The 26538-nt window shown below is 45.7% G+C and overlaps 2 protein-coding genes and 1 pseudogene across 3 annotated transcripts in view; 2 read left to right on the forward strand and 1 right to left on the reverse strand.

The window, feature by feature from the left end:
• Positions 1-26538, reverse strand: part of Dennd5a (DENN domain containing 5A) — a 100333-nt gene that overhangs the window by 73648 nt on the left and 147 nt on the right. The gene's annotated exons all lie outside the window — the stretch shown is intronic.
• On the forward strand, positions 76-432 carry LOC101600782 (elongin-B-like). Its single transcript, XM_045145205.1, has one exon. It carries the CDS (start codon positions 76-78, stop codon positions 430-432), a length of 357 nt encoding a protein of 118 aa, XP_045001140.1.
• On the forward strand, positions 11511-26486 carry LOC105944418 (annotated as a pseudogene).

Here is a 26538-nt window from a genome sequence, read left to right on the forward strand (position 1 = left end):
CCTTCCTCCTTGAAAACAAAACAAAGTAAAATAAAAACTTTGAATGTTAGCGTCGAGCTAGAGACAGTCGCCAGGATGGACGTGTTTCTTATGATCTGGTGTCACAAGACCACCATCTTCACGGACGCCGAGGAATCGAGCACCGTGTTGGAGCTGAAGCGCATTGTCGAGGGCATCCTCAAGCAGCCGCCCAACGAGCAGCGGCTGTACAAGGATGACCCGCTCCTTGATGATGGGAAAACGCTGGGAGAGAGTGGCTTCACCAGGCAGACGGCGAGACCGCAGGCCCCAGCCACAGTGCGCCTGGCCTTCCGAGCAGATGATGCCTTCGAGGCCCTGCGCACTGAGCCCTTTTCCAGCCCCCCTGAGCTTCCAGAGGTGATGAAACCTCAGGACTCAGGAGGCAGTGCCAATGAGCAAGCTGTGCAGTGAGGGCCCCAGGCCCACTTTGAGGCCCATTCCTCCTACCCCCAATAAAAGGATTTGGGTGTCTGCCTGGTTGGTTGCTGCCTCTTTCTGTGCCCTCCTTCCCAACTCCAGGCGTCAATCTGTGATGGGTCCTGCTCCGTCTCCCACCCGCCTTCTTCAGGCTTGTGCCAGATTGCCTGCCATGCTGCCAGCTGAAAACGTACCCCCAGAGCGCCACCCTCACTAGCCAGACGCAGTGACTGAGAACTAAAGGTCCCGAGCCAGCCTGTCTGGATAGGGATGAAAGCACCACGCTAGCCCACCACGCTCAGGAGACTTTTTCCTGCTGCAAGTCTTTCTGGATGTCAGAAAAGACTATCTTTGCAAACCACGTTCTATGAGAACCACAACCTAGAGGAATGAATGAGTCCACTTCCCAATTACTTGCAGCTTGGGGACTTGTGACCACAATTCAAGTTAGTTCCCCATCTATTTCTGTATTTCCACACCTCAAAAAATAAAGTATACAGACCCATAAAAAAAAAAAAAAAACTTTGAATGTTATATTTAACTGTTTATTTATTTTGGGGTTTTTGAGACAAGTTCATTTAGACAAGGCTGGCCTTGAACTTTTTTTAATTTTTTATTTATTTATTTATGTGAGAGAGAGGGAAGGAGGGAGAGGAAAAGGAAGAGGCAGAGAGAAGGAGAATGGGTGTGCCAGGGCCTCCAGCCACTGGAAACGAATTCCAGAAGCATGCGCCACCATGTGCATCTGGCTTATGTGGGACCTGCAGAATCAAACCTGGGTCCTTAGGCTTCACAGGTAAGAGCCTTAACTGCTAAGCCATCTCTCCAGCCCTAGCCTTGAACTTTTTATGTAGCCAAGCATGACCTTGAACTTCTGATAGTCTGTCTGTACCTCCCAAGTGCTGTGATTATGGATATGTGCTGAGATGCCTGGTTTATATATTACTGAGGATTGAACCCAGGGCCTTGATGCCAGGCAAGCACTCAACCAACATAGCTACAACCTCAGCCTTTTGACACTTTGTTTTTAAATAAATCCCATTTCATATTCTCATTACCTTTTCTTTTCCAACCTTCAGATTCTGATTTATACAGAGGCACCTGGGAGCTTCTGCATATATTAACTACTGAATTAATGAATAAATCAGAGAGACTTTTTTGTTCAGCCACACCTAGAACTAAGCTCTCTTCAGTCTATTTTGCAAGCTATAACGTGTAAAAGAGATAGAGCATACTATTCTCCTGCTCTTGAACCCCAACCACATGCCATTAGCTGCTCCTCTCTGAAGGAACTGCCGTTTTCCTACCCGGCTCCCAGCACGTCTCTTCTCCAGCTCTCTCAACCAAACCTGATAAGCTAAGACTCAGAAGACACTGAGTGGAACAGGGCAGGAAGGAGGGTAGTGAATGATTCACCAATTTCAAACAGAAAAAAAGTCAGGACTAGAGGTGGTGATGTCTCAGCACAGGGTCATACACCCAGTAATTTAATGTTTGTGTGTGGGCGCATATATGCACGTAGTATGCGTGTTTTCTCCCTCAAGTGAGGTCCCACAACCGGCAAGGGAAGGAGCCCCAGTTTGAAAGCAAAAGTGAGAGACTCCAAAGCCTAGCTGGGCGGTTATCAGGTGCTTCCCTCAGTCCCAGGTCAGGACCAAGGGGAAATGGAGGAAGATACCTGAGTAAGGGGGAGAAACTGGCTCAAGCTTTAGCATGCAGCAGGGTTAACTAGTTTGATAAAACACCAATTTCTAAGTCGTACCCCAGGTTTTCTGATTCTGAAGGTGGAAAAACAGGGCCTGTCCAGATACAGTGACACATAGCTTGTAATCCCCACACCTTAGGAGTCCCTCTTGATCAAAGCCAGACTGGGAAACGAATGAGGACCAGCCCCATGCAAAAACAAAAGCAGAGGATTCATAGTTCTAACAAGTTTTCAAAGACCACACTCTCAAAACCACTAGCTAAAGCCAGGCGTGGTGGCGCATGCCTTTAATCCCAGTACTCGAAAGGCAGAGGCAGGAGGATCGCTGTGAGTTCAAGGCCACCCTGAGACTACACAGTTAAATCCAAGTCAGCCTGAGACAGAGTGAGACCCTACCTTGAGGAAAAAAAAAAAAAACACTAGCTAGGCTGGGTGTAGTGGCACACACCTTTAATCCCAGCACTCAGGAGGCAGAGGTAGGAGGATCGCTGTGAGTTCAAAGCCACCCTGACACTACACAGTAAATTCTAGGGTCAGCCTGAGCTACAGTGAGACCCTACCTCAAAACAGGGAAGGGAAGGGGGAGAGAGGGGAGGGGAGGGAAAGGGAAGGGGAAAGGGAAGGGGAAAGGGAAGGGGAAGGGGAAGGGGAAGGGGAAGGGGAAGGGGAAGGGGAAGGGGAAGGGGAAAGGGAAGGGGAAAGGGAAGGGGAAAGGGAAGGGGAAAGGGAAGGGGAAAGGGAAGGGGAAAGGGAAGGGGGAGGGGAGGGGAGGGGAGGGGAGGGGAGGGGAGGGGAGGGGAGGGGAGGGGAGGGGAGGGGAGGGGAGGGGAGGGGAGGGGAGGGGAGGGGAGGGGAGGGGAGGGGAGGGGAGGGGAGGGGAGGGGAGGGGAGGGGAGGGAAGGGAAGGGAAGGGAAGGGAAGGGAAGGGAAGGGAAGGGAAGGGAAGGGAAGGGAAGGAAAGGAAAGGAAAGGGGAAAGGAAAGGAAAGGGGAAAGGAAAGGAAAGGAAAGGGGAAAGGAAAGGAAAGGAAAGGAAAGGAAAGGAAAGGAAAGGAAAGGAAAGGAAAGGAAAGGAAAGGAAAGGAAAGGAAAGGAAAGGAAAGGAAAGGAAAGGAAAGGAAAGGAAAGGAAAGGAAAGGAAAGGAAAGGAAAGGAAAGGAAAGGAAAGGAAAGGAAAGGAAAGGAAAGGAAAGGGGAAAGGAAAGGAAAGGAAAGGAAAGGAAAGGAAAGGAAAGGAAAGGAAAGGAAAGGAAAGGAAAGGGGAAAGGAAAGGAAAGGGGAAAGGAAAGGAAAAGGAAAAGGAAGGGAAAAGGAAAGGGAAGGGAAGGGAGGGAAGGGAAGGGAAGGGAAGGGAAGGGAAGGGAAGGGAAGGGAAGGGAAGGGAAGGGAAGGGAAGGGAAGGGAAGGGAAGGGAAGGGAAGGGAAGGGAAGGGAAGGGAAGGGAAGGGAAAAGAAAAAGGAAAGGAAACTCACTGGCTAAGCTCTCCAACTTCTTTTCCCCACTCCTCAGCTCTCTGGCTCAGCGCTCCCAGCACATCCAGCACATTCCCATCTCCACAGAGCTTACATCAGCCCTTGCAGAAGCAAGCCTCTGTGCCAAAAACATTTTCTCCACAAATACACATGGCTTGCTCCTTTGAATGCTTAAAATTTTCCTCAACTTGTCACTTTTTCAACACTCTAACCACCCTATTTAAGTGCCACATCTACCTAAACCAAGGATGGCGGCCCAGAGTTTGGGCTAGCCGGGGCTACACAGCCAAACCTCTCAAAGAAAAAAGTAAAAACAGTCTTCTCCAGCCTGCTCTGATGTTCCTGATCCCAAGAACCCTTTATATTTCCTTCTACTCTAAACGAGTTACTTAAGTAAGTTGTGGGTTGTTGCTCTTTTTGTTGTTGTTGTTGTTGTTTTTGTTTTTGTTTTTGTTTTTCGAGGTATAGTTTCACTCTAGCCAAGGCTCAGCTGTAATTCACTATGTAGTCTCAGGGTGGCCTCGAACTCACAGAGAACCTCCTACCTCTGCCTCCCAAAAGGGTGCACCACCACACCTGGAACTTTTTTTTTTTAATGACAGGGTCTTGCTTATATTATAGCTCATTCTGAATTCACTACGCAGCCTAGGCTGACATGGAACTCTGAATTCTCCTGCCTCTCAGCCTTTCATATTCTGGCATGCATATACACACAGAGTGTGCATGCATGTTCATGTATGTGGGCACACATGTTCATGCATATGGAGGCCAGAGGTCAACATTAGGTGTCTTTCTCAGTTGCTTTCTACCTTATTTATTTATTTATATTTATTTTATTTATTTGAGAAACAGACAGAGAATGGACAGGCCAGGACCTTCAGCCGCTATAAACGAATTCCAGACACATGTGCCACCTTGTGCATCTGGCTTAGATGGGCCTTGGGGAATCAAACCTGGGTTCTTTGGCTTTTCAGGCAAGTACCTTAACCACTAAGCCATCTTTCCAGCCCTATTTATTTATTTTTGTGTTTTGGATTTTCAAGGTACAATCTCTCTCTAGCCCAGGCTGGCCTGGAATTCACTATGTAATCTCACACTGGCCTCCAACTCCTACCTCTGCCTCCTGAGTGCTAGGATTACAGGCATGCACCATCATGCCTGGTTCCACCCTTTTTTTTTGGGGGGAGTTCGAGGTAGAATCTCACTCTAGCCCAGGCTGACCTGGAATTCACTATGTATTCTCAGGCTGACCTTGAACTCTCGATGATCCTCCTACCTCGGCCTCCTGAGTGCTGGGATTAAAGGCATGCACCATGATGCCCGGCCCTTTAATTTTATTTATTTGAGAGAAAGGCAGAGAGATACAGAGAATGGTGCACCTGGGCCTCCAGACACATGCTCCACCTTATGCATCTGGCTTATGTGGGTACTGGGTAATTGACCCTGGGTCTGCAGGCTTTACAAGCAAGCACCTTAACCACTAAGCCATCTTTCCAGCCCTCTATCTTATTTTCTGAGACAAGTTCTTTCATCAAATCTGGAGCTCACCAATTCTGTCAGTCTATCTAGCCAGCAAACCCCAGAAGTACCTGTCTCTAGCACCCCAGAGCAGCATGCCCAGCATCTGTGTGGGTGCTGGAAATGTGAACTCAGGCCTTCATGCTTACACTGAGTCAACTTCCCTGCCCTCATTTATGGTGAATGTGTTCCCCTCCCTCCACCTAAGACAGAAGATCCACAGAGAGAATTGTATTCACTGATGTGTCTCAAGTTCCTCACATAGTGATCACCAAATAACTGGAACTCCACAAGTAACAGCAGAATGAGGGCTAAGAAACAAAAAGGACTAACTTTTGTTGTTGTTGTTTAGTATTTTCGACACAAGGTTTCACTCTGCCCAGGCTGACCTGGATCTCACTCTGTAGTCCCAGACTGGCCTTGAACTCAGTGATTCTCCTACCTACTACTGCCTCCCAAATGCTGGGATTACAGCATGTGCCACCATTCTCGGCTAAAGGGGACTAACTTTGAAGTCCTCTGCTGATACTCACGTATCCATGCTAGGAAGCAAACCCAGACCTCTGTGTAGGTTAGGCAAGTAACTGAGCAACACACACTCAGTTCAACTTTGAGATCTTTTGGACAGTCACTGCCTACAAGAGTGCCACTCAAAATTATAATATATCTTCATCTGTGGCTTATTGTTTTGTATGCCTAACTCCTCAGAATGCCATAAACTCCTAAGGGCAAGATTGTGTCACATACATCTTTGCAAGTAAGTGTCCTATTGTTAAACTGGACTTGCAGTAATATAAAGGCATGTAGCAGAGGATTTTAGAGACAAAGAGAATAAGTTTCTAATACTTTTTTTTTTTTTTTTTTTTTTGGTTTTTCGAGGTAGGGTCTCACTCTAGCCCAGGCTAACCTGCAATTCAGTAGTCTCAGGGTGGCCTTGAACTCATGATGATCCTCCTACCTCTGCCTCCCAAGTGCTAGGATTAAAAGCCTGCACCACAGCACCCAGCTCCTGAATTTCTAATTCTTGCTGATTAATTTTCTAATCTGCATTATGGAGATAATGTCAGCTGGTGCCTGGCATTGAGCTGTATTCAGAAAACAATTGGTAGGAAGGTACAACAGGGACAGCAGCCTTACTTTCTTGCCTCCCCATGAATCACAGTATCCTTGTGAGCAGGATGGTTAGCTGAGGACAGTACAAAAGTGGTCCTTATGAAGAACAATTCAATGGCCTTGACCTTATTAAGCACACCACACTCATAGCCAATAGAGCTAGAGCAGCAGACCAACAATCCTGCACAAAACATAAACATTCTTCTAGCAGACAAAGCTACATATGCAGCACTTTCCATACCAGAGAACTGCCACGGAAGAATGTGATGCATACAGACCATGTAAGAAGATGGGGAAATCTGACAATATATAACCAGTATTGGGAAAGGCATTAGACATTATTGGACATCCAGAACTTTGAAGTTTAACTCCATGACATCACTTTAGCAGATGGTATCTTTTGGTATTTGTTTTCTTTCTTTCTTATTATTATCCTCTCCCCTCCCCCGAGTTAGGGTCTCACTCCAGCCCAGGCTGACCTGGAACTCACTCTGTAGTCTCAGGCTGGCTTCGAACTCACAGAGATCCTTCTACCTCTGCCTCCCGAGTGCTGAGATCAAAGGCATGTGCCACCATGCCCAGCTTATTTGTTTGGTTTTTATGGTAGGGTCTCACTGTAGCCAGGGCTTACCTGGAGCTCTTTAACCCCAGGCTGGCCTTGAACTCACAGCAACGTTCTTACCTCAACCTTCCAAATGCTGGGATTATGGACATGCACCACCATAGTGGGCTAAGATATTGGTTTTATTTCTGCATTACAGTGTTCACAACAAAATCCAGTGTCAGCAATGAGACATAAAGAATCAGGGCCATAAAGAGGTGGCTAAGGCATAGGGACTACTCTCTCATTAATGGGATTTTGGTTAAAAAAAAATGCTTCATTTGGCATTAGCCTTTTGCCATACATGAGGGTACAGCAAAAGGCCAAACCATCTGAAGCTTGGACATGCCAGTGTACAGAACTTTGAAAAATAGCTGTGTTACCTGCCTGTGGCAGTCTCTTAAAGCAGAACAAGTGGAATGGGACAAATTCCAGACAGTTTTTTTCCCCAAAAGAGCTCTTACTGGGCTGAAGAGATGGCTCAACAGTGTAAGGCATTTGCCTGCAAAACCTAATGACCTTGGTTAGATTCCTCACTACCCACATAAAGCCAGATGCACATGTGGAGATCACCTGAAGCTCCTTTGCAGCAGCTAGGGGCCCTGGCATACCCGTTCCCTTTCTCTCTCTCCCTCTCCTTGCAAATAAACAAATAAATTTATTTTTAAAAAAAGAATTCTTAGCCAGGCGTGGTGGTGCACGCCTTTAATCCCAGCACCTGGGAAGCAGAGGTAGGAGGATTGCATGAGTTCAAGGCCACCCTGAGAATACAGAGTGAATTCCAGGTCAGCCTGAGCTAGAGTGAGACCCTACCTCAAAAAAAAAAAAAAAAAAAAAAAAGAGAGAGAGAGAGAAAAGAAAAAGGGGAAAAAAAAGACTTCTTACTATAGTACTGGACTAAGAGAGCTGGCCTACTGGATGCAAGGCCCTGATTTAATATTTCTAAGTCATTTCCTCCTGTGTCATGACTTAAAATCCTAAATTTCTTAGTTGTTTTCCATATCCTTTTATTACAAGAACACAATTAATCAGAAGTCACAGTTAAAACCCAAACTACGGGTTACCCAGGGATTACTGAGGTTAGCAGATGCAAATCTTTATCTTCAGTTCTTCAAAGAAAACCAACCTCAAGCAAAAAGCCTACACATCCTGAAAGTAGACAGAGAGATAACCCTTCTTAGAACCAGAGTCCTACTCACTGTCAAAGACAGAGATTTCCAGAAGTGATAAAGATGCAGTGGGAGAAAAAGCAATAGACAGCCTTAACTACAATTCAAGAAACAAGTGGCCCACCTTCTCTCCAGATGCAGTATCTCTACTGAAACACAGGTTGAAGACTGAACCACAAGGAGGCCATAACACACCACGCTGTGCCACACCCCTGGGATTCAATGACAAAGCAACTGGTTTAATGTCCCCCCATCTATAACTTTTTTTTTTTTGAGAGTGACAGAAAGAGGGAGAGAGACAGAGAGAGACAGAGAGAGAGAGAGAATTGGTGTGCCAGGGCCTCCAGCCACTGTAAACGAACTCCAAATGCATGCGCGCCCTTGTGCATCTAGCTAACATGGGTCCTGGAGAATCGAGCCTCGAACCAAGGTCATTAGGCTTCACAGGCAAGCACATAACCAGTAAGCCATCTCTCCAGCCCATAACTATTTTATTTAAGTTTCAATTTAAAAATAAAACCACATTGCCAGGTGTGGTGGTGCATGTCTTTAAACCCAGCACTCAGGGGAATCACCATGAGCTCAAGGCTACCTTGAGGCTACAGTGAATTCCAGGTTAGGTGGGCTAGAAAGAGACCCTACCTTGAAAAAAACAAAACAAAATAAAAAAATATTTTAAAAAATCAATAGTGAAATGAAGTCAGAAGACCTGGATTCTTTTACCTTCATTTTTAATTCATCCATTCAAGAGTGAATGCATGTGGGTATCGGGGTATGCCAGTAACCCTTACTGCTGCAAATGAATGCATGCTCACATACCACTTTGGGTCCAGCTTTACATGGGTGTGGGGAACTGAAACCAGGCCAGCAGACCTTGCAAGGAAGCATCTTTAACCACTGAGGCATCTCCACAGCTCTAACAATTCTTTTATATATATATATATCCCTTAATATCTTATTACTTATTTATTTGAAAGAGAAAAGGAGGCAGATAGAGAAAGAGAGAATGGGCACGCCAGGGCCTCTAGCTACTACAAACAAGCTCCACATAGATGCATGTGCCACCTAGTGCATCTGGCTTACATGGGTCCTGGGTAGTCAAACCTGTGTCCTTTGGCTCAAGCACCTTAACCACTAAGCCATCTTTCCAGTCCTAACAAGTAACACTGGACAGAACCTTTTATTTCAAGTGAAGCTGAAAAAAGTCATGTATAGATTAAAAGTACATTGCAGTTGGCCAGACATGGTGGCACATGCCTTTCATCCCAGCACTCAGGAGGCAGAGGCAGGAGGACTGCCATTTGTTCAAGGCCATCCTGAGACTACATAGTGAATTCTAGCTCAACCTGGACTACAGTGAGACCCTACCTCAAAAAAAAAAAAAAAAGTACACTGCACCAGGCCGGTGGCACACACCTTTCATCCCAGCACTCATGAGGCAGAGGTAGGAGGATTGCTATGAGTTAAAAGGCAGCCTGGAGACACATGCCTTTAATCCCAGCACTCAGGAGGCAGAGGTAGGAGGATCGTCATGAGTTTGAGGACACCCTGAGACTACAAAGTGAATTCCAGGTCAGCCTAAGCTAGAGCAAGACCTTACCTTAAAAAACCAACAAAAGAGCCAGGCATGGGGGCGCACGCCTTTAATCCCAGCACTCGGGAGACAGAGGTAGAAGGATTGCCATGAGTTCAAGGCCACCCTGAGATGACAGAGTTAATTCCAGGTCAGCCTGGACCAGAGTGAGACCCTGCCTCAAAAAACCAAAAAAAAAAAAAAAAAAAAAAAGCAGCCTGGGACTACAGAGTGAGTTCCAGGTCATCTTGAGCTAAGGTGAGACCCTGCCTCAAAAAAGGGAGGGAGGGAGGGAGGGAGGGAGGGAAGGAGAGAGGAAAGATGGTAGGAGGAAATAAATTAAAAGCATATTACAAAACTAGTCATTTACAATTTTGGGGGTAAGGGGAGTTAGGGTCTTGCTCTAGCCCAGCCTCATCTGGAACTCACTCTAGTCTCAGGGTGCTGTCAAACTCACGGCAATCCTTCTACCTCTACCTCTGCGTCCCGAGTGCAGGGATTAAAGGTGTGAGCCATCAAGATCAGGGTTTGGTTTAGTCTGGACCACTGAAATGACTCAAAGGGCACCATTCTGCTAAGAAGACAACAGCTCAGCACTGAAACGTCTCTATCACACCCTCCAAGGCTCAGGGTCCATCGTGGAAGAGGTGGCAGAAAGAATGTAAGAGTCAAAGGAAGGATAAGACTGCTTACAATGCAATCTTCCAAACACAATTTGGCCTGGATATCCATGACCTCCCAGTGCCTACTACTACCTACACAAGACCTTCATAACAGGAAGAAAAGATGATGACATCAAAATAAAAGAGAGGCTAATTGAGAGGGGGAGGGGATGTGATGAAGAGTGGATTTGTGAAGGGGAAAGTGGGAGAGGGAAGTGAATTATCATGGTTTATTGTCTATAATTATGGAAGTTGTCAATAAAAAAGTTTAAAAGGGCTAGAGAGATGACTTAGCGGTTACAGCGCTTGCCTGCAAAGCCTAAGGACCCATGTTCAACTCTCCAGATCCACATAGGCCAGACGCACAAGGTGACACAAGCACAAGGTCTCACACGCACACAAGGTGGTGTACAAGCCTGAAGTTCAATTACAGTGGCTGGAGACCCTAGTGTGCTGCTTCTCTCTCTCCTCTTTTTCTCTTTCTCATAAAAAAGTTTTTAAAAATAAGTATTTTTAATATTTATTTATTTATTAAAGAAAGAAGTCAATCGCTCGCGGCCGCCACCATCCCCACCGCCACCACTGCTGGTCGCCCTCAGCCAGCAGCTCGGTGCCACCTCGGGCCAGCTGGCGTCTCTGGCAGGCGGGCGCGAAGTGGCTGACAGGTGCGGCCGCCAAGCGCTCCTCAGGCTCCAGCACACGCACGAGCAGCATGTCCATGGGGCCGGCCCGCGGTGCCCAGGCCTGATGAGCAGAACATTTCCACTGCTGCTCCAAGGACACAAAGTTTGAAATTCCCGGATAATTGCCTTTGAGAAGCTGGAAACAATTTCCTTAACTCCATCTCTTAGTTTCCATAGGCATACTGAGAAACCATGAACAATTTTAATAAGGAAGAGATTGACTGCCACATCCTTGATGAAGGCTTTACTGCCAAGGACATTCTGGACCAAAAAATTAATGAAGTTTCTTCTTCTGATGATAAGGAGGCTTTTTATGGTGCAGACCCTGGAGACATTCTAGAGAAACATCTAAGGTGGTTAAAAGCTCTTCCTCGTGTCACTCCCTTTTATGCAGTAAAATGTAATGATAGCAGAGCCATAGTGAACACCCTAGCCGCCATTGGGACAGGATTCGACTGTGCAAGCAAGATTGAAATACAGTTGGTTCAGAGCCTTGGGGTACCTCCAGAGAGGATTATCTATGGAAATCCCTGTAAACAAGTGTCTCAAATTAAGTATGCTGCCAGTAGTGGAGTCTAGATGATGACTTTTGATAGTGAAGTTGAGTTGATGAAAGTCGCCAGAGTACACCCAAAGGCAAAGTTGGTTTTGAGAACTGCCACTGATGATTCCAAAGCAGTCTGTCGCCTCAGTGTTAAATGTGGTGCCACACTCAAAATCAGCAGACTTCTCTTGGAACGGGCAAAAGAGCTAAACACTGATGTCACTGGTGTCAGCTTCCATGTAGGGAGTGGCTGTACGGATCCTGAGACGTTTGTTCAAGCAGTGTGTGATGTCTGCTGTGTCTTTGACATGGGAGCTGAGACTGGTTTCAGTATGTATCTATTGATTTTGGTGGTGGTTTTCCTGGATCTGAGGATGTGAAGCTTAAATTTGAAGAGATCACCAGTGTGATGAACCCAGTGCTGGACAAGTACTTTCCATCAGACTGTGGAGTGAGAATCATAACAGAGCCGGGCAGATAATACCTTGCATCAGCTTTCACACTTGTAGTCAATATCATTGCCAAAAAAATTGTGCTGAAGGAGCAGACTGGCTCTGATGATGAAGATGAATCACATGAGCAAGGCTATATGTATTATGTGAATGGTGGAGTATATGGATCGTTTAATTGCATCCTTTGTGATCGTGCACATGTGAAGCCCCTGCTATAGAGGAGACCCAAACCAGATGAGCAGTGTTACTCCTCCAGCATTGGGGACCGACATGTGATGGCCTTGATCGGATCCTTGAGCGCTATAACCTGCCTGAAATGCATGTGGGTGATTGGATGCTCTTTGAAAACATGGGCGCATACACTGTTGCTGCTTCTTCTACTCTCAATGGATTCCAGAGGCCTACTATTTATCATGTGATGTCACAACCAATGTGGCAACTCATGAAGCAAGCTCAGAAGCACGGCTTCCCGCCTGCAGTGGAGGAGCCGGGCGTCGGCTCTCTGTCCATGTCTTGTGCTCAGGAGAGCGGGATGGACCGTCACCCGGCAGCCTGTGCCTCCACTAGTATCAATGTGTGGATACCATTCTTGTAGCTCTTAGCTGCGAGTGTAGCTTGAATTAAGGGGTTTGGGGGTCCACTTACCTCAATGACTGCTAGTTCTGAAATGTCTCTGTAAGAGTAGGGCTGGCGCAGATGCAGCACTGTGGAAGGCTAGGCAATGGGGTCACACTTATCTGTGTTCCTATGGAAATTATGTGAATATTTGTTTTATATGGATTTTTATTCACTTTTCAAACATACTAAAATGTGCCCCCTCAGTTGCTGAGCAAGCATTTGTAGCTTGTACGATGGCAGAATGGGCCCAAAGCTTAGTGTTGTGACCCATTTTGAAAATAAAGTATCTTGAAATAAAAAGAGAGAGAGAGAGAGAGAAAGAAGCAGATAGAGAATGGGTACACCAGGGCCTCAAGCCACTGCAAATGAACTCCATACACATGCCACCTTGTGCATCTGGCTTTACGTGGGTCCTAGGAACTCAAACCTGGGTCCTTTGGCTTTGTTGGCAAACACCTTAACTGCTAAGCCATCTCTCCAGACCTGATTTTGGGTTTTGTTTTATTTATTTATATATGTATGTATGTATGTATTTGATTATGAGAAGGAAAGAGGGGGAGAGGGAGAAAGAGAGAATAGGCACACCAGGACTTCCAACCACTACAAATCAACTCCAGATGCATGTGCCACCTTGTACATCTGGCTTATGTGAGTCCTGGGAAATCACACTGAGGTCCTTTGGCTTTGCAGGCAAGCGGCTTAACCACTAAGTCATCTCTCCAGCCCATGATTTTGGTTTTTTTAAGGTAGGGTCTAGCTCTATCCCAACCTGACCTGGAAGTTACTATGTAGTCTCAGGCTGGCCTCGAACTCACATTGATCCTCCTACCTCTGCCTCCCAAGTCCTGGGATTAAAGGCGTGCGCCACCACATCCACCCTTGTCCAGTATTTTGTCACAGCAACACGAAGTAAACTAGAACATCTGTCTATTGTGGTAATGGAGACTACAAAAAAAAAAAAAAAAAATTAAAAAAAAAACATTTTCATAGGAAGCCAAGCTGTAAGATCCCACAGATGACAACTGTGGTGGTTTGATTCAGGTGTCCCCCATAAACCTAGGTGTTGTGAATGCTAGGTTCCCAGCTGATGGAGATTTGGGAATTAACACCTCCTGGAGGGAGTGTATTGTTGGGGGCGGGCTTATGGGCTTTATAGCCAGTTTCCCCATGCCAGTGTTTGGCACACCCTTCTGTTGCTGTGGTCCATCTTATGTTTGCCAGGGGGTGATGTCCACCCTCTGCTCATGCCATCGTTTTCCCCTGCCATCGTGAAGCTTCCCCTCAAGCCTGTGAGCCAAAATAAACCTCTTTTTCCCAGAATCTACTCTTGGTTGGGTGATTTCTACCAGCAATGCGAACCGGACTGCAACAACAACCAAGCAAATACCCTAAGGATTCTTTAGAAACGATTCCTGTTACTCTCGTTTCCTGGACTTACAGATGGCCCCCTGAAAACAGCTTGACATCTGGCACAAACTCCCCCTTTATACCACACCAGGACTCAGCCCAGTGGTTCTGAATACTCCAAACTAAAATATATCTCGGGCTGGAGAGATGGCTTAGCGGTTAAACGCTTGCCTGTGAAGCCTAAGGACCCCGGTTCGAGGCTTGGTTCCCCAGGTCCCATGTTAGCCAGATGCACAAGGGGGCGCACGCGTCTGGAGTTCGTTTGCAGAGGCTGGAAGCCCTGGCGTGCCCATTCTCTCTCTCTCCCTCTGTCTTTCTCTCTGTGTCTGTCACTCTCAAATAAATAAATAAATAAAATTTAAAAAATAAATAAATAAAATAAAATATATCGCCACAGAATATATGGAAAATGGACATGCAACTAATATCTACCTCACATAATTTTTTAAATTTTTATTTATTTATTTGAGACAGAGGAGAGAGAGAGTGAGAGAGAATGGGCATGCCAGGGCCTCCAGCCACTGCAAACAAACTCCAGACACATGTGCCATCTTGTGCATCTGGCATATGTGGGACCTAAAGAATCGAAACTGGGTTCTTAGGCTTCACAGGCAACAGCCTTAATCATTAAGCCATTTCTCCAGTCAGTCACTTAATAATTTTTAACTAGCAAATCTAAAGGTGGGCCAAGGGGCACACGCCTATAATTCCAGCACTCAGAAGGCTGAGGTAGGAAAAATGTAATGAGTTCAAGGCCAGCCTGGACTAGAGTGATACCCTACCTCAAAACAAAAACAATCCAGAGGGATGGGAGAGATGGCTCATTTGATGAGGGATGGCTCAACTGTTTGAAAAGCCTGCCAGCTTGGGTTCAATTCCTCAATATACACATAATGCCAGATACACACAGCAGCACATGTGTCAAGAGTTCGTTTGCAGTGGCAGGAGGCCCTGGTACACCCACACTCACTTTCTCTTTATATATTTCTCTCGCTCTCTCTCTCTCTCTCGCTCTCTCTCTCTCTCTCGCTCTCTCTCTAATAAATAATATTTTTTGGGCTATAGAGATGGCTTAACATTTAAGGCAATTGCCTTTAAAGTCTAAGGACTCAGGTTCAATTCCCCAGGACCCACATAAGCCAGATGCACAAGCATCTGGAGTTCAGTTGCAGTGGCTGGAAGCCCTGGCATACCCACTGTCTCTATCTTTCTCTCTCTCTGTTTTCTCTCCAATAAATAAATAAAGCCGGGCATGGTGATGCACACCTTTAATCCTAGCACTCAGGAGGCAGAGGTAGGAGGATCACTGTGAGCTCGAGGCCACCCTGAGACTGTAGTGAATTCCAGGTCAACCTGGGCTAGAGCGAGGCCCTACCTTGAAAAACCAAATAATAAAATAAAATAAATAAATAATTTTTAAAAAATAATATGTTTTAGCCAGGCATGGTGGCACACACCTTTAATCCCAACACTTGGGAGGTGGAGGGAGGAGAACTGCTGTGTGTTCGAGGCCAGCCTGAGACCACAAAGTGAATTCCACGTCAGCATGGGCTATATTACCTCAAAAAAAACAAAAGAAAATAGTCATAGTAATAATTTTTTAAACACACACACAACAAAGTAAAGCTGAAATGTTGGTAATGGCAGACTGCTGCATCACTGGATTCCATAAGAAGACACCATCTTCCAAAAGGGAAGCCTCTCCATCTCATTCAATCCCGTGTCATCTCCTGCAGGAACCTAAACCAAGTACAGGTTCCCACATGGGAGCCCAAAGTCCTCAGAGACTCCCAAGACCAACTGACAATAATTCTAATCCAGGAACAACAGTTAGGGAGGTAAACTGAGCCTAAGTACACCTTCGGCTCAGCTCAGCCAAAAAATAAACTTAGGAAAAGAAATAGGCCTGGAAAAGGACGCTGCCAAAGGAGGCCTTAGGCAAAGGAAATTTTATTTTTATTTTTAACCTAGGAAGGAAGGAAGGGCCGAACAGAGTGTAGGAGACTCTGGTTCAAGCACCGTGACTCAGGATTTCCTCCTCAGAGAAGCCAAGCCCCAGCAGCGTGCTATTCCCACCACAGAGTCAAGTGAGGCCACCTGATGTGCAGGAAGACAGTCCCAATCAATTCAGCACTGCTTAAAGTTGCCTCGGGCTGCTCTTTCACTGTTTCCTGTGCACTGGTCTTCTCCAAACTTCTTCCAGGTTCTACCTTGCCAAACACAACACCTGACCTAATTAGGAATCCCCTACCACCTACCACAGCCTTGACTTCCGGGAGGCTCCACAAGTGCCTGAGGTAAACAATCTTTCATGATTTGAGTTTTCTGCAGCCAGGAATCTGGGCTTCTGGAGAGATGCCTGAAAGAATCTACCCAGAACTAGACTGGTAGAGTAGTGTCAAAACTAAGGTGGGTTGTTTTTTGTTTTGTTTTTTCAAGGCAGGGTCTTACTGTCACTCTAGCCCAGGCTGCCCTGGGTCTCACTCAGTAGTCTCAGGCAGGCCTTGAACTTGCAGTAATCCTCTTATCTCTGCCTCCCAAATGCTGGGATTAAAATCATACACCACCACACTTGGCCCAAATTAAGTTTTGTTCATAGTGACACTCAACTTCAAACTAGTTCATCCAACTTTCTGAAGTAGGGTCTTACTCTAGCCCAGGTTAACCTGGAATTCACTATGTAGTCGCAGAGTGGCCTTGAACTCGCCGTGATCCTCCTACCTCTGCCTCCTATGTGCTGAGATTAAAGGCATGCACCACCATACCCAGCTTAAATTCCAGACTCATGTGCCACTTGGTGCATTCAGATTTAAGTGGACATTGGAGAATCAAACCTAGGCCATCAGGCTTTCTAAGTAAGGGCCATTAACCACTGAGCAGTCTCTCCAGCTCTCATCTGGCTTTTTTTTTTTTTGGGGGGGGGGGTTGGGGTTTTTTGTTTTTCAAGGTAGGGTTTCACTCCAGCCCAAGCTGACCTGGAATTCACTATGTGGTCGCAGGATGGCCTTGAACTCAGTGATCCTCCTACCTCTGCCTCTCTTAAAGGCATGTGCCACCATGCCCAGTTTTCATCTGTTTTTTTACAGCCACTTTATCTCCATAAAAAGAGACAGCTTTTTCTCCTTTTAAACAAGATATCCTACTTTAGCAACCAGGGATAAGAAATCAAAACCCCCAGGCTGGAGAAATGGCTTTGTGGTTAAGGTGCTTGCCTGTGAAGCCAAAAAGAACCCTGGTTTGATTTCCCAGGACCCACGTAAGCCAGTTGCACAAGGTGGCGCATGCATCTGGAGTTCCTTGAAAGTGGCTGGAAGCCCTGGTGTGCCCACTCTCTCTCCCCCTCTCTCTCTGCCTCTTTCCCTCTCTCAAATAGATAAAAATAAAATATTTTTTAAAAGAAGAAATCAAAACCACAATATACCACAACATGCACACTAAAATGATAATAATAAAAAAGTCTAGCCAGGCGTGGTGGCGCACGCCTTTAATCCCAGCACTCGGGAGGCAGAGGTAGGAGGATCGCTGTGAGTTCGAGGCCACCCTGAGACTCCAGAGTGAATTCCAGGTCAGCCTGAGCTAGAGTGAGACCCTACCTTGAAAAAAAAAAAAAAAAGTCAGATAATTCAGATAGGTGGCTCATACCTATAATCCCAGCGCTCAAGAGGCTGAGAAAGTAAGAATACTGGGAGTTTGAAGCCAGTGAGTCCTAGAAGAGCCTGAGCTACAAGAATAAGTCCTTGTCTGAAAGCACACAAAACAAAACAAAACACAACACCACACAATAAGTGGTGGTGAAGATATGGACTGCTGGTAGAAATGTCAACTATAGCAGTTTAGGAAAACAATCCAACAGGCAGTCACTCCCAAGGTTAAACAGAGTCACCATATGCCCTAGCAATTTCTCCTAGGTATATAAACCAAGAGAAATGAATCCATATGCCTACAAAAATATACACATGAATATTCACAGCAACATCATTTATAATAATCAAAAAGTGGAAACAGGGCTGGAGAGATGGCGTAGCGGTTAAGCGCTTGCCTGTGAAGCCTAAGGACCCCGGTTCGAGGCCCGGGGTCCCACATTAGCCAGATGCATGCATCTGGAGTTCGTTTGCAGAGGCTGGAAGCCCTGGCGCACCCATTCTCTCTCTCCCTCTATCTGTCTTTCTCTCTGTGTCTGTCGCTCTCAAATAAATAAATAAATAATTTTTTTAAAAAAAAGTGGAAACAACCCAAATGTTAATCAACTAATGGATAAACAAAATGAGGTACATGTGTGCCATGAAATCTCAACCATTCGTAAAAAGGAGTGAGACAGCTGGGCAGGCTTTCGGCAGTGCTCAGAAAGTGGAGGCTGGAAGATCGAGAGTTTGGGGCCAGGAGCCAGTGTGGTGGCGCAAGTCTTTAATCCCAGCACTTGGGAGGCAGAGGTAGGAGGATCACCATGAGTTTGAGGCCACTCTGAGAATACAGAGTGAATTCCAGGTCAGCCTGGGCTAGGGTGAGACCTTACCTCGGGGGGCGGGGGAGGGGGGGGGGAGAGTTTGGGGCCAGGGGCTGCAAAGATAGCTCAGAGGTTTAAAGTTGCTTGTTTACAAAGCCTTCTGACCCAGGGTCCAATTTCTCAACCATCTGACATTCTTTTGTAGTGGCCAAAGGCCCTGACATGCCTCCCCACACACAAATGAATACATGTGTCTGGGTTCTGCTTGGTCATTCTAGATTAGCCAGGGCTACATAATGAGACTCTTATCTTTAAAAACAAAAGAAAGAAAGAAAGCTAGGAAGCTAGGGGCTGGAGAGATGGGTTAGGGGTTAAGGCACTTGCCTGTGAAACCTAAGAACTCACATTCGAATCTCCAGGCCCCACATAGCCAGTCACACAGTGAGACAAATGTGCAATGTCGCACATGCGCACAAGGGGACACAGTGTCTGGAGTTCATTCACAGAGGCTAAAAGGCCCTGGTGTGCCCATTCTCTCTCTCTCTCTCTCTCTCAAAAATAAAATTAAGAAAAAAAAAAAAAAAAAAAACATTGCTCAGGCCAGGCACAGTGGCACATGTCTTTAATCCCAGCACTCAGGAGGCAGAAGTAGGAAGATCACTAAGAGCTCGAGGCCACTCTGAGACTACATAGTGAATTCCAGGTCAGCCTGGGCTAGAGCGAGACCATACCTTGGGATGGAGGGGGGGTGGGGGTTAGGATGTTGAAAGAAAATGGGAATTGCTAATGGGTGTAGGTTTGCTAACTATATCCTAAAGTTGGTTTTAGTGATGACTGTATCACTTTAAATTCACTAAAACTTCACTGTACTTCAAGTAGATGAATTGTATAGCATGTGAGCTATACCTCAGTAAGTTGTTTACATGCACACAAAAATGAGGGACATATAAGAGAGAAAGCACATGGGGCACAATGGTAACTGAATATGGCTAAAAGGTGAACTGGAATGCTTTGTTTTTATTCATGGCAACGTGCTTGTTTCTTTTTTCAAGGCAGGTCTCACTCTAGCCAAAGCTGACCTATAGCCCCAGATCAGCTTCAAACTCATAGCAGTCCTCCTACCTCAGTTTCCTGAGTGCTGGGACCAAAGGCATGAACCACCATACCTGGCTCAGGCCAATATTTTTATTGTCTTTTTTTCTTTCTTTTGTTTTTTTTTCCAGGCAGGGTCTCACTCTAGCCAGAGCTGACCTAGAACTCACTATGTAGCCACAAATTGGCCTCAGACACCTGGTACTCTCCTGCCTCAACCTCAAAGCATTGGAATTAAAGGCATGAGCCACCACACCCAGCCTTATGCCAATGTTTTATTAAGTATAAATTTATACCAGAATATAATTTTTTTTCAAGGTAGGGTTTCACTCTAATCCAGGCTGACCTGGAATTCACTATGTAGTCTCAGGGTGGCCTTGAACTCATGGCGATCCTCCTACCTCTGCCTCCCGAGTGCTGGGATTAAAGGCATGCGCCACCACGTCCGGCTTATCTTTTTATTTCGTAAAAATTTTTTAAAAAAATGTTTGTAACCATAATCATACATAGTCTCTTAACATGAAACAGAAACCTGGCCTAGAATGAGCCACCCTAGTATGTTTCTGTCCCATGAGACAAGTATTTCAACCCCTCCCCCCTCAGATCATTGCAAAGCAGTCAAACAACCACTCAAGTTGCAGGGGGAGAGAATGCAATGGCAAGGAAGACAAACATTATCTTTCTCAGGACCTCAGTTTCCTCACTTGCAAAGTTAGAATGCTAATGATCTCTAAACTTCCATGTTTGACATGCCATGATTTTCAAGTTCTAACTTTAGCCAGGCGCAGCGGCACATTCCTGCAATCCCAGCCCTGGGGAAGCGGCAGTGAGAGGATCACCAGGTGAAGGCTGAGGAGGACGTTGTTGCAGTTACCTTTTCATTGCTGGCACAAAATGCCCAACCAAAAGCAGCTGATGGCAGGAAAGATGGCTTGGACGCTCAAAAGGAAGTTCCACAACGGCAGGTGAAAATGTGGCATGAGCAGAAGGTGGACATTAATGGCTGGCCAACATCAGGTGGATAACAGCAGCAGGGGAGTGAGCCAATCAACACTGGTAAGCTAGGCCAATAAGCCATCAAGGTCTACCCCAACAACACACCTCCTCCAGGAGTCTCTACCTCCCAAGCTGCTATCAGCCCACCAGGGATGAAGCTTTCAGAACACATGATTTTACGGGAGGTAACTGCCCCAAACCACCACATTCCGCCCCAGGCCTCCAAAAGCCCATGACCATTCATGCTTTAAAATACAATGTATTCATGCCAACTTTAAAAATCCCCATAGTTCTTTCAATTCCAGCTTACCTGAGCTGTACAACTACACAACATAATGGCACAGAACTCACACTGCAAATGATGGCTCTGGGCATAGCAAAGAAAGACTGAACCAATACAAGATTTAAAACAAACAGGGCAAACATCAAATTTTGTAGCTCCAAGTCTGACATCTCTAGTGACAAAGTATGGAATTCCAATCCTGCCCTCCAGCTGGGCTGCTTACAGGCCTAGGGAACAACTCATCCCAAGCCAGCAGCTCTCTTTGGCAGCTGTCCCATAGTCTTGGCTGGGGTCTCCACTGCAATCCACAACCTTCATGGCTCCATTGGGTCTCCACACAGGGACTTCCAACAATCCTACCTCACATTGCCCACGGCCATTTCCATGTTTGTTGCAAATCCAAAAACCCTCTCTTTCCTGCATTTGTTATGTTCCATAGTACTAGGTAGACTACCAACTTGTTAATCCAAGGGAGAAAAAGCCAATTTTGAAGAGCAGGACACTCCTTCAGCATTCAGGGCCCGTACTTTCAAGAGCCCACATTTTCCTGCTACCCCAATGCAGAACAGCTGTCCCAACTGTCTTTAGGTAGTAGCTTTCATTTCTTTCTGTCATATCTGTCTACTCACACCAGTCCATGTCGACACAATGCAACACTGCACAAGTTATCAGGACACAGGCAGGCAGAATCCAGCAACCCTCTCACACAAACTGCTTCTAGTCCAGTCCCTACAAAGTCCTTTCTTCCCCTCATAAAGCAAACTTCACAGTCTGTAGTTTTCACTGCTTTCAGGTCCTTCAACTCTGACCAGAATGGTCTATGCAAGCTCTACTTACAGCACTGCAAGGTATCTTTTAGACCAAGGTTTCAAATCCTTCCATATATCTCCCACAAATCGTTCTAAAAAGCCAAAAGCCGCAGTCAGGTTTCTAGCATCAATGACCCCAATCCACTGGTACCAATTTTACTGTTACACTTAGTATATATAGAAAGTTGCAGACCATTCTTCAAAGGATAACAAGTAGACATCATTTCAGTGTATTCTCAGTGTGTTAATTAAGTTCATACAGGATAATAGCCAATCTCTCATCTATCCTTTGGATTTTCTGTTTGCTTTGTTTTGCTTTATTTGTTTGTGGTGATATTCTGTATTGTTGTTTTTAACTATTTTTATTTATTTGTGTATAAGCTGAGAGAGAGGAGAGAGACAGAGAGAATGGGTGTACCAGGGCCATTGCAAATGAACTCCAGACACAAGCGCCACCTGGTGCATCTGGCTTTATGCGGGTGCTTGGGAATCACACCTGGGTCCTTAGGCCTTAAAGGTAATTTCTCCAGCCATTTCTTCAGCCCCTTGTTTTTGAGTCAGGTTCTCCCTATGTAACTAAGGACCACTTAGGATGCACCCTAATGGAAGACCTGAAGCACCTCCTCTGGACTTGCTTATCTAAAAACCAACACGGCTAGGCATGACGGTGCACACCTTTAATCCCAGCACTGGGAGGCAGAGGTAAGAGGATCGCTGTGAGTTCGAGGCCATCCTGAGAGAGCATAGTGAATTCCAGGTCACCCTGCAGTACAACAAGGCCCTACCTTGAAAAAACAAAAAAAGAAAAGAATATTGAGCAACTTTTTGGTTTTCTTTTCTTTTTTTTTTAGGCAGGATATCACTATATAACTGGAACCTCCTCCTTTCCCTACCTCCCAAGTTCTGCAAGTACAAGCAAGAGCCACCATACCCTGAGGGAGAGCTTTTTTTTCCCCCCTATTTCTTTTTCCTTTTCTTGAGACAGGATCTCAGTGTATCTTAGGCTGGCTTTGAACTCCATTATGCAGCCATGGATGACCCTGAACTTCTGATCTTCTGCCTCTACCTCCAAGTTGCTGGGACTACAAACATGCACCTCCACAAATGGATAACCGGGTACATGCTAGGCAAGTACTCTACCAACTAAGCTATATCCCGAGCCCAGTCGGGGAGGAGGGGTGAGAGAGGGTCTCATGTAGCCCTCCTGAGTATACTTTCTGAGAATTCAGGGGCTATCTGAGATATACAACTTAATTTGGTTGGAGAAAAGAACACAGGCTCCTCAGTGCCTCCCCAGAGAACCTGAGTGCAATTCATAACTTCCTATAGTTTCACTGACTATGATATCATGGGTCTGTGAGAAATAAGGCAGGCTACAAGAGAAAATGTACCCTAGAGAGTCTCAGCATGGACTGCACAGAGCCATTTGTATTCTGTTTTGTTGTATCCAAAGATTCCCCCTGGGTCGTCCAGATTCCCCTATTAACCCACCAGCAGCGAAATGAAGGGTGAAAAAATCCCTCAATCAGTGTCCACTCTAACAAAGGCTATCTACTGGATAAATGGTCTTGGCATTACACCACTGCAACCACACTTAAAACGACAGAAAACACCCTTCTTTACACATTTATACAACTCTTAACCCTTTCTCTATTCTCCCAATAAGCTTGCACAAAGACATAATTTTAGCTTGCTGAAGAGCCAGATAATTAACAGATATTCAGAGAGAGAATAACATTTCACTTAATGAAAAGTTGAATGTTTCTTTTTTTAATGTTTTACTTAATTGCGCAAGTGTATGTGTGCATGCATGTGTATGGGTGGGCCAGGATCTCTTGGTCACTGCAAGTGAGCACCAGATGCTTGTACCACTTTTTGTGTGTGTCTTTATGTGGGAAATCCAACCTAAACCAGCAGGTTTTACAAGCAAGCACCTTTAACCAGTGGTTCACCTCCCCGGCCCTGAATGTTTTTTTACATGGTTTGAGAGCCAGCTGCTGGGAGGGTCTTTAGTTACATTCTCTCTTCTTTGGCAGTACCAGTGACCTAACTTGCCCCAGTCACCACAGTCAACAGCAAAACAGAAATATTGTATCCCAAAATCTAAGCCTTCGCTATTTTTGTTTATTAATTTATTGTAGCTGAAAATGACCTTGAACTCCAGTTCCTCCTGCCTCCACCACCCAAGTGCTGGAGTTACAGGAATGTACCACACTCCAGGCTCTTTGTTTGTTTGTTTGTTTGTTTTTTGGTTTATGGAGGTAGGGTCTCATTCTTGCCCAGGCTGACCTGGAATTCACTATGGAGTCTCAGGGTGGCCTCGAACTTACAGTGATCCTCCTACCTCTGCCTCCCGAGTGCTGGGATTAAAGGCGTGCGCCACCACGCCCGGCTGTTTTCTAAGTGTCTATACAATTCAACAGACATCCAAAAGGATGGAATAAAAATAACAATCTCAGCCTAGACTAGAGCAAGACACTACCTCAGGAAAAAAAAAAAAAAAAGCAATGGTTCAGGATTGGAGAGATGACTCAGTGGTTAGGTGCTTGCCTGTAAAGCCTAATGACCAGAGGTTTGATTCCCCAGTACCCACATAAAGGCAGATGCACAAAGTGAGTGAAGTATGCATTTACAGTTTGCAGCAGCTAGAGTCCCTGGCAAGCTCATGCTAATTCTCTCTCTTTCTGCTTGCAAATAAATAATTTTAAAAGCAATGGTTCATTCCCCTTTTAAGTTTCTAATGTATTTTAAGAATGCCTTATTTTTTCCACCTTTCTAAACATATGTATTTTGTTTGGGGAAGCAGTTAAGACAGTCTCTCACTATGTAGCCCAAACTTGTGGTGATCCTCCTGCCTCTGACTCCAGAGTGCTGGGATTACATCCCTAAGCATATCCATGTTTTCTAAAACCCTCCAGCTAGTCCACTGGCTCTGTCACCAGAAGAGTCACTGGACCAAGAATCAAAACATGAACTAGGGCTAGAGAGAGATGGCTTAGTGGTTAAGGCACTTCCCAGCAAAGCCAAAAGACCCAGGCTCGATTCCATAGTACCCACATAAGCCAGATGCACAAGGTGGCACATGTGTCTGGAGTTCATTTGCTGTGACTGAAAGCCTTGGCATGTCAATTCTCTAGCTGCTTCTCTATCTAAATATAATTAAATAAACTTTTAAAATAAAGAGATGAAGCCAGGCATGGCAAGCACATGCCTTTAACCCCAGCATTTGGGAGGCAGAAGTAGAAGGATCACCATGAGTTCCAGGCCACCCTGACACTACATAGTGAATTCCAGGTCAGCCTGGACTAGAGGGAAACCCTACCTCAAAAACACAAAATAAAATAAAGAGATGAACGAGCAGAATATTGTCCCTACTGTCCTTCCAGGCCTCTCTATCCTCTACGGTCCCTTTCAGCACCAATATCTAGTGAATTCCAACAACAAAGTCACACACTTTATAAATATGAAATGGATGACATCAGTATTGTAAGAATTTGAAAATCACCTAAAAACGTGAACTTGGAATACTAAGGCTACTTCCAACAAAAGGCCTAAAACTAAATACATTACTGCCTCATAATTTTTTTCTCCACTACTATTAATTTAAGGAAATAACCAATTTGTGACCTTGATAAAGTATCAGTTTGTCATACTTCTTTTTTAATTTTTATGGAAAGGGTTTAATTTGGTACACTTTTTTAATTAAAAAAAATACATATAAACATATACAGTATTTGTTATATCCCCTTTCCCAGACTCCCATTACCCCGGGGGCAGAGGGGAGGGGCCTCCTTAATTATGATATTCACTGTAGGGTCAGTCTGTCCCTATGGGGTAGGAGGGGAAGTTTGTCATATTTCTTAAAAACAATACTTTTTTTTCATTTTAAGTTCACACCTAATTTTTTCATACAAAACAATGGATTATTATTTTTCTGGTGACAAAAAAAAACAAAACAAAAAAACTGTCCTGTCATTTCTGAAACAGAGTAAAATTAGTCAACAGGATGATCACTTTCAAGAGAGAAACTTTACAGTGCGCAGTAACCACACCGTGACAGAACACTGAAAAGGAGTTTCCCCCAAAATCAGCATGACATAATTTCAAAGTATAACACAACAAACCTCCACCCACTGAAACCTAACTGGACACTCCACACACACATACCAAAAAAAAAAAAAAACAAAAAAACTTCTCAAAACTGTTGCAATGCAAAAAGGTTTCGGTGACTGTGCGGAGGAATTCACCACGGGGATTTTGTAATTCTGACACACTGCAGCAATGCGCACCAAATCTGGTCAGGGCCCCACGGTCACTCCCCTCTCAGCACTTCCCCTTTGAAAGATAACTTGAGAAACACAACATAAACCTCTCCAGCCTCGGATGTTGGTCCTTTGATTTACAAATGACCCTGGCAAATTACTTTTCTTAAGGAAGCATAGGCTTGGGGGGGAGGAATGTGTAAATTCTTTTTGGGTGGCAAGGGAGTCATCACACTTTCTTGGTACAGCCCAAGTTCACTGCGGGTCCCCCGTCCAGATGCAGTGGAGAAGGCACGGGGGGGGGGGGCGCCCGGGCCCAGGACGGAGTTTATAACGGTTTCGTGGAGTTGATCTCACAGGCCAGATACATTGCCCAAGTTTTGTTTTGTTTTCTTTGGCTCTCCGGAAAAGTCTGCGTGGAACTTTCTTTTCTTGGGACGTGGGAAGCCTCCTCCTCCTCCTTCCCTCGCGAACGGGTGTCAGCAGCAGCAGCTCCCCGTTCTTTTCTACTACGACCGCCGAGCACCGGGAGCCTCCTCTGCGTCCCCCGCGGCGCCCGCGGGAGCCCCCCACCTCGTCCCTCGCGCGTCCCCCGGCTCGGCGTCGCCCCCCTCGCCCGGCGGCCCCGGGGACAAAGCGGGCTGACGTGAGGTGGGGGGGAGGCTGCTTGCACGCTCACGATTCCCTCCTCCCGAGC

This window comes from Jaculus jaculus, chromosome 3 (assembly GCF_020740685.1).
Source record: "Jaculus jaculus isolate mJacJac1 chromosome 3, mJacJac1.mat.Y.cur, whole genome shotgun sequence".
Classification (NCBI taxonomy): Eukaryota; Metazoa; Chordata; class Mammalia; order Rodentia; family Dipodidae; genus Jaculus; species Jaculus jaculus.